Source organism: Gymnogyps californianus, chromosome 1 (assembly GCF_018139145.2).
Source record: "Gymnogyps californianus isolate 813 chromosome 1, ASM1813914v2, whole genome shotgun sequence".
Taxonomy (NCBI): Eukaryota; Metazoa; Chordata; class Aves; order Accipitriformes; family Cathartidae; genus Gymnogyps; species Gymnogyps californianus.
In genome coordinates, this window is record NC_059471.1 from 153,895,083 (window position 1) to 153,910,741 (window position 15,659).

Here is a 15,659-nt window from a genome sequence, read left to right on the forward strand (position 1 = left end):
GCACTGAAATCCCTTATGTTTCCTCTAAAAAGTCTGGTCTGCTGGTTGTTTAGTTTGTTAAACAACCCTTTACCTGGGGACAGACCAGCCCTTTGTCAGATCTTTTTTCTACTTTGTGACTTTTGTCAGGACTTATTATCATTTAAAGTAGGTAAAATTGAACAAACTGAAAACCAGCTGGTTATTATCTTTCTTTTTTTCCCCTGCAGACCATTAAAAAAAAATAAAAAATCACAGCACTATTTTTATTTTGACTGAGCTTTTCCAAGGTCTTTTTGCTTATATAAAAATGGAAGAAAGCAAAAGGTACTGGTTTTATATTTTCCTTCTGCTTTACTAACAGAGAAACAAAAATTAATTTCATTCCTATTGGTTTCAAGTCCCACAAACTGTCCCTTTTTTGGTCAAAAATATAAACTATCTCAGGCAGTGTCCAAACAGATTTCTTCTGTTACTTCCCACCAGACATACTATTTTTCAACCAGCTATAACTAAAATCAACAGGAAGATTCCCACTGATACAAAAGGGAGTTGGGTCAGGCAGAATCACAACAATTTCAACTAGATTTTTGTGAAAAGGATATTCTCCCTTCCGGCAAAATAAACAAATAAAAGAAAGCATTTTCCAGCTTTTATAGGTAAAATAGAGGACACTACCATCCACCAGCGTTGATATGCTAAAAAATGGAAAGTTTTGCTATCATTCCACTTGGAAAAATCATTGCTAGAAAATCATGAAAAATTAGGACTCTTCTATGTCCAACTGTTGAAAGATTTCAGAATTTTTACTGCCAACATCCAAAATATGGCCAAGGATAGGAGTGCTACTGGTTTTTACCTGGAGATGGTGGCATTTTGGAATGAACATTCACCACACATCCGAAAAAATTCTATGCCTGTAAATACTCAACAAAATGCCCCCATCCTTTCCTTAAACAAATAATTTCATACAGTTATCCAGATATAATAAGAACTTAAGAAACAAGTCTGGGTTTTTTCAGATATAAGGTCCCAATTTTAAACATAATTGCATCCAGCCAGACTCCTATGTTCACACAGGGCACCACTGGCTTCAGCAGAGCTCCACACAGGTTCAGGTTCTGCTTGCATGGAGTAATTACCAGATTGAGACCTATGGCAAGACTTGAGAAAAAAATATTTTTAAAACCTCTACATTGTTCAATATACAATAGACATGATTTTCTAAATGAGTTTGGAGTCCTTTATTACAGGCCTCTAAAGATTGTTGTTAGGGTTATACATTAAAAATACTAAAGTAATAAAGAAAGGATTTTTTTTCTGTGTTTGTTTGTTTCCTTCTATAGTACCATTAAGCTATAAATAATTTTAGGATAAAATGCCTAGGTATAAATGAAACTGTTAACTGATCGTGTTTGCTGATGTCCCTTTCTCACATTGCCCAAGTCGGCCCCATTAATCCAGCATCTTCTCTTGTTTCTTGCCTTCCTTTTTCTTCTTCTTGGATTCTGTCAAGATAACAATAATCATAAAAAATTAGCATCTAGCAGTCACTACAATAAATTTCATCCAATATGCCTGAAAGTTCCCCTTGTTTTCTCTATGCACGTAAGAACTAATTTTGTTCCCTCATCCGGAACAAGGAAACGGAAAATAGAAGGAAAAGAAGAAAAAAAGGAGCAGTCAAGGCGCTAGAGAAGATGGAAAGACAGGTGCATGTCCAGTTCAGAACCCTTCCTATCTGAGCAGCTGACCCTGTTTGGCATGCAAAGCATTGTCTCAGGAACTTGCTTCAAAAATAAGAAAACAGCAGGCAGCTCCTGGAGAAACCGGGTCATGGCTCAGTGGAGAGCTGGAAGAAAGCTTTGCACACACTACTCACACACATACCCCTCCCTTGCTTCCTTTCTGTTTCATTGTTAGTCTTTGGCTTTCTCTGAATATGAGAGCAACTCCAGAGCGTGGTGAGAAAGCTCACTTGTTTCTTCAGCTTCTCCATTGCCAACCCTTCCTGCTTTGTCTGGAACAAACACCTACGTACACTTGAGAGGCAACTGAATTTTGGCCTGGAGTCAGTAGAGCACGGTCTGTCCAGCCAGCTGGTACTGATAGGACAGGGAAGGGATTAGGGAGCGTCTGCTTCTCTGATTAATTTGGGGTAAATAAGGGAACAATGTGAAGGTACAGGTGAAAGTTTATCCATTATACAACCATCTGTGGAAACTTGCTCTGTGCTATAGATATATATATAATATATAATATATATAACTCTGTGTGGTGTTCTACAGGTAGAGGAAATTCACAGAGGGGCCTAAAAATTAATATGAATTGAGGGGATTAGGTACTCTTGTATCACATGTCACGTTGTAATAGGGGAAGTAACAGCTCTCACTGGGAACTTGAATAAATCCTTGTGGATACCACCACAAAACACAGTACTACAGAGAGATGGAAACTGAGTTTCTGTGAAGCATCTTTCCTGGAACCAAAACAGCAAGCAAGTAGACCCATGTTTGCCTTAACCCAGATTTCACTTTCTTCCTTTGAACCCTGCCTTTGTTTCTTCCTTCTAAAAAAACACCTCCCCCCAGAAAAAAAACAAACAAAAAACCCAAAACCCAAACAAACCAGCAAAACCCATCTCAGGTTAAAGAACAAATATCACCTTGAATCAGCAGACAAGCACTTGGCCCTTAAGGTGGTACTCTTCTTTGTGAATATGATTCTTTTCTCTCTGACCAGTTTGCATAACACAGACAGTCAAGCAACCATCAGCTCTGGTAAAATCAGCTTACTTGCATGAAAGCCAAGGGAACTACACTGACATCTTTCAGCTATGGATGGGGCCAGGGTACCTTCAGCAGAAGGCAGACTTAGGTTATCACATTTCTCTGATGGTTGTTTTTCCTGTTTGTTAGTGTTTCAAAACAACATTTTTTTCATCTTTTTCAACAAGACAAAAATTGTTTCCAATAATCCTTTAGTCAAAGCAAAATAAAATACCCATTTCATGTTTAGTCACATAATCTGCTCTAAAATCTCTTTCCCTTAAAAACTATGCTTAACATTTAAAGGGATAATAATTTAAAACAAGAAGTAATTTGTTTTTATTTGAAAATGTGAAAATGAACTATTTTTTTTTTCCCCTGCCTTTCTATGTGTGTCTGTGTTTGTGTGTGTGCATGTGCGTGTGCGTGCACGCCCGCAGTCCGGAGCCATTCACAGAATCTGGCACTATTTTACAACCTGTCATTCCACAATGTCATTTTTAATTAAGTTAATATCTAATTTGCTTTCAGCTAAAGTTTTTTTCCACGTACAAATTTTCTGTCTCCCTGCCTATCCTCTTTTACCCACGTCCTCCACTTCCTCTAATTGCCCCTCTGTATCACGGACCCTCCTGGATTCTGTATTGATTGCGCTCTCCCTCACCCTCTCTTCCCCCCCGAACACCGCTTTCTCTGAAAGAAACAGCAGCATTGTATCAATCGGACCGGCACTTGAATCTGTAAAATCTATTTAGACCCAGCACAAGCAGAACGGCATTCTGCAGGCTTCAACTAAATTTACTAAAAGCAAAGGAGACAAATTAATGTGGGCAAACCACTAACAGGACTCTACTGAAGAGTATGTGCAGTTCACGGTAGGGGTGAAGTCACCACCAGGAGAAGGTTTTGGTCTGGAGTCATGTGATAGCATCAGGTCCTCATCCTCACTTGACTTGAGGTACCAGACAACCCACTGTTTATTCATTTGCACTTGGCCCCTGGGGGTCTGTATCTGCTCCTGTGAGCAAAAGCTCAATTCCTCGCTGTTGTCTACCTTGTGATAATCTGCGTATCACCCAAACTGCCAAACCCGTCTACCTACAAAGACAAGTGATTCTGCTTCGTGCCTCAGCAGAGTAAAACCCTCATGCGTGGGACGTAATTCCTCTCATATTAAAGGTACTCACACCACCACAGCTTAATCTTTCAGACAGGTAAGCTGTATTGATGCAAAGCACATTTGCTCCATGAAATGACATGCACCCCCAGAGTTGTGGCAATATAAAAAAAGAAAAAAAGAAAACTGCTCAAATATTTCCCAGTCCTTAGGCTCTTTTAAAAATCCTACCACAGACACCAGTACCCAGGTACTGACCCATGAAAATGTTGCTGTTCATACTCTCATGCACAACTCTGTTCACAGCTACCCTCCACCTGTTTTGACTACAGTCAGGCTACAGACTACGGTATGTCCATGGCTAACAAAGTATAAAGTTGCTTTAAGATGTACTTTGTTCATGTTTCCTCATTGCTCAGACCTACTCTTTGCATCTGTGTCATTCAGGCTTTTTATTGTCCTCATCTTTGTTCACCCTAACACTACTATTTCAACTTTTATGACATGCTATCAGATCAGCTTACACAGCCACACTGGGATCCATGTCATCCTGATCACTTGGTCTGCCAATGCTTCCCTTCCCAGAGTAACCAGGCTTGACTGAAAGGGTCACCGTGCCAGCAGTGCCAGCACTGACACCATGCTCAAAAGCCATGACCAGTTGAGAGTACAATGCCAGTTACCTGAAAGCTCAACAGTCCCATACCCCAGCACCAGCTGTAGCCACCTACCAGTTAAGTGAGGAAAAAGATCCCCTAGATACACTGTCTCCAATAATCCCATTCAGATTCCTATTCCATATTTGAAAATTATCGAAATTCAATTCAGCTTAGCACAGGTTGGATGTAAGACCTTAGGTTCAGCCATTTCCTACCAGGCCTCTTAGTGTGGTCCCAGCCTGCCATCAGAAATTATAGTAACCCAGACGAAACGACTTGACCAGATGAAATTCAGGTTCACACCAGCCCATGCAGAATTTTAATCCGAATCTACTCACTGCACCATTTCCTTTAAAGTTAGGTGTTCCAGTCTTTTCAGTGTTAAGCCAGACACCAGTCGGAGGTATCTTTATGAGCTACCTATAGTAGAGTTCAGGATCTGGAGAGGAAGGAGCAAAGCAAAACACAGGATGATAACCCTGGATTTCAGAAGAGCAGACTTCAGCCAGTTCAGGGACCTGCTCAGCTGGGCTAAGTGCCTAACTGCAACAAAATTATCCTACAGGCCACATTTGGCTCGCGGGCCACAAACTGGAACATCTCAATATAAAACTTTACGAGAGGTATGTAAATACATTTGATATTTACAGTTAAACACATTAATTTAAATACATTAAATGCCTTATCAAAGGTATTTCTCCTACAGATACCAATACCAGGGTCAACACTGAGGTGGGAGTGGGTGCTATCTCTCGCTGTCTCTCAACACTTCAGAGGAGCAGGCTGTGCAGTGGAGGGAATGGACAAGGGTAGCTCTTTGCCTACTGCTCTGAGTGCACTGTGTGTTAGTGCCCCAGCCAAACTGTCCTTCTACCTCCAGTGTGGCTCAGCACACAGCCACACTGAGGAAAGCAGTAGCAGGAGCTATGTCTTCTCTCTGGCTTTCTTCACATCAAGGAAATACTTATCTTTACCATCCCTGTGCATCCTTGCAGCAAAACAAAAGTACCGGAAGAGTGAGCTATGTATGCTCCAGAATATTGATGAGGATGACAAAACAGTCCTCAATTTTTTTGTCTGTGTTACACCATACGCTTTCCTCCTTCCCTCTTATCCCACAGTGAGAGGCTGCCTAGCGGTGCTCTTGCTCAGATGGATGCCAGGATCCTGGACCAGGACACATGCAAAGAGCAAATCCAGAATACCTGGCAGTCCCTGCAGAGCACAGCAATCAAGCACTGCACAGCCATCCCGCTCCCCCCTGGAACCCAGAGCACTTCCAGCAAGATAAAAACACCGACACAGCATTGTACAAATACACCTGCAACAGCGAACTGTGTCGATGTGCACACACTGGATTATCTAATCATTTATCACCTGAATAACCCTATGAATAGTTGTATGCCTAAGAATTATTCACAGGATTAAAAGGTGTGTGGTTATGGATTAGCACTGGACCCACTCCTGTGGGTCCATGATGAGCAGTAACAAAAATTCCAGTGAGGATCTTACCGAGTAAACAAATCAATTTGATAAGCAGAACTTTCTCTATGCAATTTGGAATGGCAGCAGCCCTCTTTAAATAGTCATCTTTATTCTGGAGCCTCATTCTTACTATGCAAGCAGCAAAGGAAAGTAATTATCTCGAACAGGAGCCACACACCATTTGAAGCCACTCTTAATGTATAAGGCACAAAAGGTAGGTAATTACATTTTAATGGAAGCCAAGCTTTGTAAGCCAAGATTTGCAGGTATTTATTTTCATTTGTTGAAAAGAAGGTAACAATTCACTCATGGCACTGCTGAACTCCTGTACATAAAAGTCAAGCAGTGTCCCCAAAAGCAATATAAATCATTCGAAATAGAAAAGCTGTGCTGATGGAAGGCTAGAGCGAAGAATTTCAACACCAGGTGTTCAGGACACAGTTTGCCCAGGAACTAGCACTCAGTCCCACTGAGTACAGAGGAAGGCAGGTTTTCTAAAGGGCTCTCTACCTCTCATTGGGGCAAATTTTCCAAAGCACCTGGTTGCTATGGCGGTGCAGGGCAATGGTGTGTTGGGTGCAGGGAACTTCTGAATTTTGGGGATGAAACGCCAACCCATGTGGAAGGGAGCAGTCTTGACTTTGATGAAGCCAAGGATTTTATCCCTTGGTGAAAAAAATCCCACCCTAAAGAGGTTCACCCTGCTCTCCAGGAACAGAAACTGTACTATCTTGTGATTTCCATGATTGTAGAAACAAATCCATTGATTTCTGAAATACCCTTTAAATATGGTATTTCTTCTGCTTCTAGAGAAAGAGAACCTTTCATGGCCATCTAATTCCTTTTCCTCCTATTTTTCTGCACTATATACAGCATTTATATATTCCAAATGGTTTAAGAGGAAAAAATATTATTACGATAGCAATTTTGTTCCAAAATGAATTCTTCTGAAAAGCCTCTTTGAGCAACACAGTTCTACCGGATGGAAAAAAAAGCAATACTCCACTAGCTAAACAGCAGTAGAAGGCAAGTCTCCAATGAACCAATGACCTCGATGTGACTTTTACTTCATTAATATATTACAATTGATTATATCCCCTATACTTTAGCTCTGTGCTGTTTAATGAATTTCTCCAGTTGTCTGTAAGTGTTTCTCAATTTCTCCACTCCTCCAGTCACTCCTCTCCAGCAGGTTTTGTTCTGCTTCTCACTTTGCCAAATTTCCATTTTGGATAGACTTGGATTTGTTCCCAGTTGAACACAAGATGGACCTAATTCAAACCTAAAGGGTGGAGCTGCACCATATAAGCCAGGAAGGCATGCTGCAACGCGTGTTATGAATGGGGAACAGCTAGATTTATGCCTGTAACAAACACTAACGTATCTGACAAAGAAATGGACCAAAGAGCCACTCATGGAAAAAGTTTCATTCATTTTCTTTCTCACTGGTATTGCAAGAAGAAATAAATGCAAGGAAAAATTAATCCAATTTGTTCTAAAACCAGCCGCAAAGCTCTGAAACAATCTTAGACAGTCAGAAGCCATTGCTTGAACCTGACATACGTAAGACGTTAAAAACATTCCCTTTAATATCCTTACTTAAACTAGTAAGGAATTACAGGAAGCTTTTTTTTAAGATGTAATTTCTTGAAACCAAGGATTTTCATCAGAAAGGTTTAATTTTGGTGATTTTCTTCATTCAAATATTTGGGAGAAAAAGTTTCAAAAGTGCCTAGGCACAGGCACACAAAAGACCACAGAGACACACGCATTTTCTGATTTTGCTAGATCGCCTAATTACCCAAAAACAAAGATCAGAAAATTTTCGTCTCATTTTCTTTACTTCTGGGTCACATGTATCTAAGATGTTAGAGTCTTAAGAGTAACTATTCAGAAGATTGCAATGGATAAACTTTTCAAGCAAAGCCTGTTTTGCAACTGGAGACTGCTGAAGGGGTCTGGCTAACTGGAAAGCGATTTCCAGAAGCAGCTCACTTCGCTATTCTGTTTGCTGCTTCGTCTCATCTGCCTCTGGTACATTTGTACTGCTGCTTCTGTAGGGTATGGACTTTCTTACTGTTCTTTGTCACGTTCTGTGCTCAGCACAAGAGGAACCCAGTCCCAGCTGGCTCTTCAGGACTCTGTCTATGCTGTAAACAAGATCCCTCTTAATGCCAGCGAGACAGGTGCAGGCACAGACTGGTACATTCAGAGTTTACTCTCTGCATTCACATGTCTGCAGGAGACTGCTGAAAATAAAAGTATTAATAATCCATTTGGAGTTTGGCATATACCTATACAGCAAAAAGATCACATATTGAGGCAGTTTATAGGTCAAACGGAGATCTACATTATATATAAATACATAAATATATATTATATAAAAATAGTTATTTAGCAGAAAGTTATTCGTGATATACTGTGAATACAGACCCTATTTTACTTCGTTAATTTTTGAAAACCAGGCACACACATTTCTCAGTTGTGCTTTATGCATCCGCCCCAGACGGGATCTATCCTCAGGGCACCGGACACGGGCTTGGCTTTGATCAGTGCTCCACACTCTGAAAAGTCGCCTCCAAAACTTTTGCAGTAAGCACAGATAGGAGAGATGTGACACGGAAAAAATAGAGGATGGTGACATGGAAAATGAGATGGAGGGATAAAAAAGGGGGGGGAAAGCTTGAAAGGAAAGGAAGTTAAGAAGTAGAAAAGGAAAGGAAAGGACAGAAAGGAAGGAACAGAGCTTTCTCTCTGTTTCACTGCTGGGAACAGTAATGAGTGTAAACATTTGCTGATGGCATATCTTTTATCACAGCAAGTCCCACAGCTTCAGGCATTTTCACGGCTCAAGGGCACTGACTAATGCCAAGGAGGCTGGACTACTCTTGCAAGCCAGGAAAGTGAGACAATGAGCATGTAACAGAATTGGCACGCACAAAGCTATTTAAACTTTCACCCACAAAGGTCTGTATTAAACCCTAAAATAAACTCCTGCAGGCACAAGAGGGTTAAACAAGAACATTTGTCACATCCAGTTTTTCATCTTTTGGGGCAGTACAGGAAAAAAAAAAAAAAAATCTGAAATACAAACCAGGGGGTGACAAAACATGGACGTCTAGGTTTCCCATGAAAATTCCCAACCTATTCTTTTCAAAAACACCTGTAAAAGCTGCAGGACAACTAAAAATTGAAAAATACTTCTTTTTTAAAAAAATATTTCTCTTTCTCCCTCTCCTATAAGCATTTCCTGCTCCCTGGAATCAGGGCTGTGTCAATCAGATTGATATTATGTTATGATCTGACAATGCATTCAAATTATTTATCCAAACAGTATAATTTTTCAAAGGTACAAAAGCAGTCTCAAGGGAGACTACAGTGCAAAGCCTCCAAGAAACATAAGGAAATGGAAGCAGAAAAAAACACCATTAAAAGACATCCAAACTTTATTAGTTATGGGCTGCACTGACAGCTTACTAGCAGCTTGAGGCTGGTCCACACTGTAACCATCATTGTGTTTATTCTTCTTATACAGCTTACTCTTGTTCCCACTTAAATTGAGAAAAATGTTATTTCCTCATGTTATGGCAGCAGGAGCCAAATCACATAGATGTGTCTCAGAGCCTAAAGTTTCCAGTGTTTTACTTCATCTCGAAACAACAAGCCTTGTCCTCGGACTAGCAAGGGGCACAGGCAAACACAACCAAGCATTTACTACCCAGTCTCGCCCCTCTGGACCACTGTTTCTTCTCTTGGTTTTCACATTTCTCAGCTCCATAAGGCATAAATTATTCATGGCAAAACTGCCTCTCACAATGTTTATGCAGTGGTTAGTACAATGGCACTCTCTTTCAGCTGGGGCCTCTGGGCACTCATGCAATACAAATAATCATGACGATAGCAACAATAAAACAGCCAGCTATGCTGTTCCCACCGGGCATCCACTGCCAGTGTCTGCCCCACAGAGCTCAGATCACTGTATTTCACTGCAGGCTCCTGGTCAGTGCCAGAGGCCATTCTTCAATAAACCTGCCTCATCCTTTAGAGCAAGAGAAAAACCTCCCAATTTTGCCTTTCAGGTTTTTGTTTAACTATCCATCACAGCTGTTTCCTAATATGAGAAAATCCCTCATTTTTATATCTAATTAGTTTGAGCAGATCCTATTATTCTGCCTCCTGTAATACTAATTATTACGCTAGCTGCATGCCTGCACGACTAATGAGTTACATTAAAGATGGGGAATTCTGAAACCTGCAGAGGGAGATACAGCACGAGTGTGATGGCAAAACAGGAGACACCAGCATCTTTCAAACGAAAGAAAATCACAGTCCTAACAAGTTATTTCTTCTCCCCCTGTGTCCTCTCCAGTTACTCTTTAGAAGCAGACATTTTGTTGCTGCACAAAGGCAAAGTTGAGAGAGGGCACCCCAGAAAAAGCAGATTGTCCAACATGCAAAATGGAATGGGCTGCAGACGGTCCTTTTCGTCGGCGCAGCACCTAGTTTGTCTGAGCAATGAATAGCTCCGTATCAGGAGAGCAATTCATTCAGACAACATCACTGGCAGCTCCTTGCAACAGCCAGCAGCCAAGTCACCCTGCCAAAGAGCAATCAGTCTGTCCTGGCAGTGCACTGTGAATAAGATGTCCTCTCTGCAGGTAGAAATCAAGGCTGCCACTGTAGTGCTCAAAAACCACATGTTGTTTTCTGCTCCTGGCACCAAAGTAAGGACGGGGATATACCTGTTCATTAACAAAAGTCCAGCTCTGTGTTTTGACACCAAGCTCCCTAAGAAGACACAAGGTGAGTCAGTGTCAAACACTGTCTTAAGTCCACTGAGATTACTAACATCAAAACCAAAGACCCTAATTAAAGACTGCAGTTCAGATACTCATCGTGAAGTAAATCGTCACATTCTGATAATTGTAATTGCAGACTAGGATAAAAAGGAGCAGCAGCTACTAGTCAGGGCATGGAGCCAAGAGTCAACAGCACCTAGCTGAGTGCCTGGACCTGCCACTGATACTGCATCAACCTGGAAAATCATTTAGCCTTTCCGACTTTCAATTATTACTTTTCTTTAAATTGTACTTCCTCAGCTCCAAGGAGCGATAGCAGGATTAGCTAATTGCTGCCTGTAAAGATTGCTAGATAAAAGAAACACTGTAGTGCAGATTGATTACATTTCACTAAACTCTTAAGTAAAGCTCTTCAAATGATATGAAATTATTAAAAACACACAGAGCGTAGTCTTTCCTCCACTGCAGTAGCACGCACACCATGCCAAACACAGGGAACTAGACTGACACCTTGCTAGACCCTCAAATGCTACACCTGATCTGCATTACAGGAAAGAGATTACAGCCATTAACAACTCGGGTAGGTCTTGCCTTCATGTGAGAAACCTTTCCAAACACTGCGTGTTGGAGGATGTGATCTTTGGATGCCACCCCAATTATTAAAGACAACAGTGGTGTAAGCAGTGTTAATGTTTGCCAACCTTAGTTGGAATTGTTTTCCTATGTGGCAAGGACTGAGCTGAGCCAGGAGAAAGTAACTCATAGATCAGATATACTGTAAATTGATAAAAAGTTGGGAAGGGAGATTTATTAAAAAGAACTAAATAAAGCCAGGTGAAAAAGTTATCAGAAAGGAGCATAATTCAAAAAAATGAAGGGTACATTGCAGAAAGAGCAGGCAGACTGCTTATTCTATTTAATTTTATCTTAATCAGAAGAATAAATTGCTAAAAGTACAAGAGTTATGGGGAGAGAGAGAGGAAGAATGAGAGTGACGGAAAGAGTGAAAAAAGAAATAAAGCCTATCAGGCAACCCAGCTCAATAAAAATAAATTCCTCCTCTCAGCAGTTAAAGCAAAATGTTTCCTGAATCCTGACAATACCCCATTCTTTTACTTTCTGGCTGGCTGGAACCCGAACAACCATCAATCAAGTTTGGGTGGCCGTGAAGTAGGCCAGATGGAGTATGTCGGAAGCGTTTTCTGCTCTTCAGTGCAAGTTGGCCATTAGAGCAGCCACTCGACAGAAGTGCCTGAGTCTTTCACATCTGTCAAGACAGTTTAGGGAGACCTTGAACATCCCCGGCCTTGCAGACACTGATTAGAATATGCAATTGTGTGTGCTAGAGGAGAGGTGGCTGCCTCCGCTGGGATTTTGTGATAAAAATTATCCTTTCATCCTTTCCAGTCTTTGTGACAGGCTTTCTCATGACCTCATTTGTGTACTAAATACACAAACCATGGTGTCTGGGATATCACTGTCATGTTGCTGACAATCTCTCTGTCCAAATGCACAATATTAAAGAACGAACGACAGTTTTCGTCCTGTGTTAACTACGCTTTAGCACAGCAGCCCAGGATGAAACTATTGTCTTCCAATCTGAGAACACCTCAGCAAAGCTATGGAGAAGAGAGCTCATCAGAAATCCAGATAAAATTCAAATTCCTCGTTCATCATCTGCTCTCCTCCTTAAATCCAATATACAGCAGAGTTTCTCTAATAATTCCCCTTTTGCAAGCAGTGAGCTCCAAAATGTCCAAGTGTCGCAGACTACAATCCATACTTAATCACCTGCTCAGAAGAAAAAAAACTGAGACAGAGCAGTTGCTAATAAGGAAAAAATACAAATTTATTTTTTTTTTTTTAGTTTCCAAAATAATGAGAGTGCTTCAAAACGATTTTAAGGCTTTTCCATGAATGCTGACTAATGATAAAACAAATCCGTAAGAACACTTAGATCACCAGTTTATGAGGCAGGCATTGATTCCCAAGGTTAATGAGTATCTCCTGGTTTAGTTTAGCAGAAGTTTTGCCCCAGCTCATAGAAGTTCCTGGAAAACCAAAATACACTTCTATCAGCAAATCTGCAAAATGATAACCCTTGGGATTTTTCTGCAGCTATAATTTTCCTTTCTGTTAAGCACAGATCAAACTCCTATGAAACAGCAGTCATCTTCGAAATAGTTAGGCGAGAGGAGAGAGACACAGGATTCATCCTACCAGCAAAGTTGCTGCATGTTCATGAGCTGGAAAGGTGGATAAGCAACAGGAGAGCAGCAGTTACAGATAACATCAATGTATTTGCATTTTTCTCAAACAACAGAGAAGGTGAGGAGGAACTTCAGACACCAAGCCACACTAAGGAAATGTATCAGGTGAAATCTGATACACAATACTTCATTGGGCAAGCCTAGATGAAATAATCTGCCTTACCCACACACTTTCTTGGGTTCTTAACTAACCACATTAATTAACTTTTTAAAAAATATAAGAGTTAGAGAGAATTGTGAAGGTCTCAGATAAAGATATCTACTCCACATGCAAGCAGTGATCAAAAGAAAAACATATTTAGGTTATTTAGTGGGTGTAATGAACAATAAAGGAAGTATTACAATGATATTTTCTTTTTCAACACAAATCTGTAGAGGACATGCTTGGAATACTGTGTACAGTCCAGTCTCTTCATCTCAAAAATTATTTTGCAATAATAGAAGGAATTTAGGTAAGTCCAGTAGAGAGTATTCTTATCGTGGATATATTGTTATACAACAAAATACTTAAGTCAGAGGTTTTTAGCTTTAAAAGATGGCAAGTGACAAAAAGTAACAGAATATATAAAACTACAACTGACTGGAGAAGCTAAGTAGAGGCTTTTACTCACCCCATTTACAATATGAAATCAAAAGAAAAGTGATGTGATGGAGAGGTTACAAACATGACCTAATGGAAGGAAAATTTCAGCGCACAGGAAAGAGGGTTAGTCAGGAAAATCATGAAAACAAGCTTTTTTCTGAATATACTGGTATTTTTCAGTGCAATATTCTCAGTCAGTTCACATCTGCTTTTGGTACTCTCAACCAATTGCTGTCCGAGATGTATTCAGTGATGCAGCTCTTGAAGCACACACCAGTCAGAAAGGTAACCGTTTAGCGGTAGAACAGATTCCTGTAATCAGTAAGCTCCTCACTTACTATTCTGCTGCCAGAGCTCAAAAAAGCCAGAAAGCCACTGCCCTGCTACTCCAGGCAATCACAGTAGGAACGGACTGCACTTGATCAGCATTTACAGGTCTAGCTGCATATCAATACAGACCTCATGCAACACTGTGTCTCAGAAAAATATTATTACTTCCAAGTAATGTATCATATGCTTTTTCTCTTGTAGTCTTGAGCCATTGACGTGAAGCTGTGGGTGAAAAGGGAGCCCAATATGTACCTGCAGTCCATTCCAAGTGCTCAGACAATAATCTAGATCCTACCTCCCGTCTCCAAAGAATTAAATTGGGTCCTATTCTAACTATAGATTGAATACAGTTTAATTTTTCATTTATCTAGATGTAGGTGGGGACTTACCTCCAACCTGTAATTTCCTTCACCTCAGGAAGAAAAAAAATACTCTTATTCCAGCTAACATGTCAGCACTCAGATTTTTAATTCAGAAATAAAGTTCAGTAGGGCACAACATTCCACACAGTACTAATCTGCTTGACCTAATTTCTTATTCTAGTTCCTCCTACTGCTGCCAACATACTGTCCAGTGTAGCTCCTATGTAGTTATACCCACAGATCTGCAATATGGATTTCTTATCTTTAGCTCAGGGCCCAGGCAGGCTGCAAGTGTGTGACTTCCATGCATGCTGCTCCTACTAATGCCAACAGCAGATGAACAAGCAGGTGGCATGCAGGAAGATGCCGTGAGATTTCTAACGCAAATCAGGAGAGCAGAATTTCTGCCCACAGTTATTATGATCACAAACCTACGTTTGTACCTATTTCTCCTTTTGCATTCCTTCAAATTGAATGAAGTCAGGTTTCCTAATTAAGTCAAACCACGTAACTATGTTTGCTGCAGTCAGTCCCAACCCGAGTTTCAGTCTCAGCTATAACTCACTCATATCTAGAATCAGTTAAAGTTAACTCCAATCCAGCAATTTCACAAGCTCTGCCTTTAAAACTATAACTTGAATACGTCCCTGTGCCACCCAACAGCATTGCTCTCACAAAACAACGGTGCATCAACGCTCTGCTTTGTCTACCTCTCCCCTCTTCTGACAGCCATTGATAGAACATACTGACTCAGCGGGAGCAGAACAAGGCAGAGGGCTACTAGTGGCTCAAGCAGCAGAGGCCTTCTGGCAGCACAATAGGAAGCTTCATTCAATAAACTCCCAAATGCCACTTAGGCGTGGAAACTTACTCAACCCGCCCCCCCCAAAAGTCCTTCCCCCCAAACTAATAAACAATAAAATCACACAGCTCAAAGCCCTTCCTGCATTCCCACCCAGTCACTTCCATCCCCAAATGAAGATGTTTATTGCTGCCAACTCAACCAAGTCGGCTGGTCTCTGAAAATCTAGTTGTATCCTTTCTGCTTCACAGCTTGTCGTTATCTACGCAGGTTCTAGACTCAGTTCTTATGTGATAACTCCATGGATGGTGTGCGGGGAAGACCAGTTACAGCTGTACTGACTGCAAAGCAGATGGATGCATGCACACACAGAGAAAGCATCTGCAACCTCATCAGACATGTCTCCGGTCGCACAAGCAGAGCAGGCCATCTGCAGGTACTCCTCAGATCAGTGGTGCACCACCACCCACAATTTGAAAATTGCCCATCCCAGCTGCACCTGTCA

General features: G+C 40.9%; 1 protein-coding gene across 2 annotated transcripts in view; it reads right to left on the reverse strand.

The window, feature by feature from the left end:
* Positions 1–1,214: 1,214 nt before the first annotated feature.
* PTN (pleiotrophin) overlaps positions 1,215–15,659 on the reverse strand; it is a 72,519-nt gene continuing 58,074 nt past the window's right edge. Inside the window, exon 5 of one of the 2 annotated variants that reach the window (XM_050907594.1) lies at positions 1,215–1,487. In XM_050907594.1, the coding sequence (XP_050763551.1) occupies positions 1,435–1,487 (53 nt within the window). In that variant the 3' untranslated portion in view covers positions 1,215–1,434. Of the gene's footprint in view, positions 1,488–12,686; positions 12,859–15,659 lie in introns of those variants that run through there. The other variant, XM_050907588.1, reaches the window with a different exon arrangement.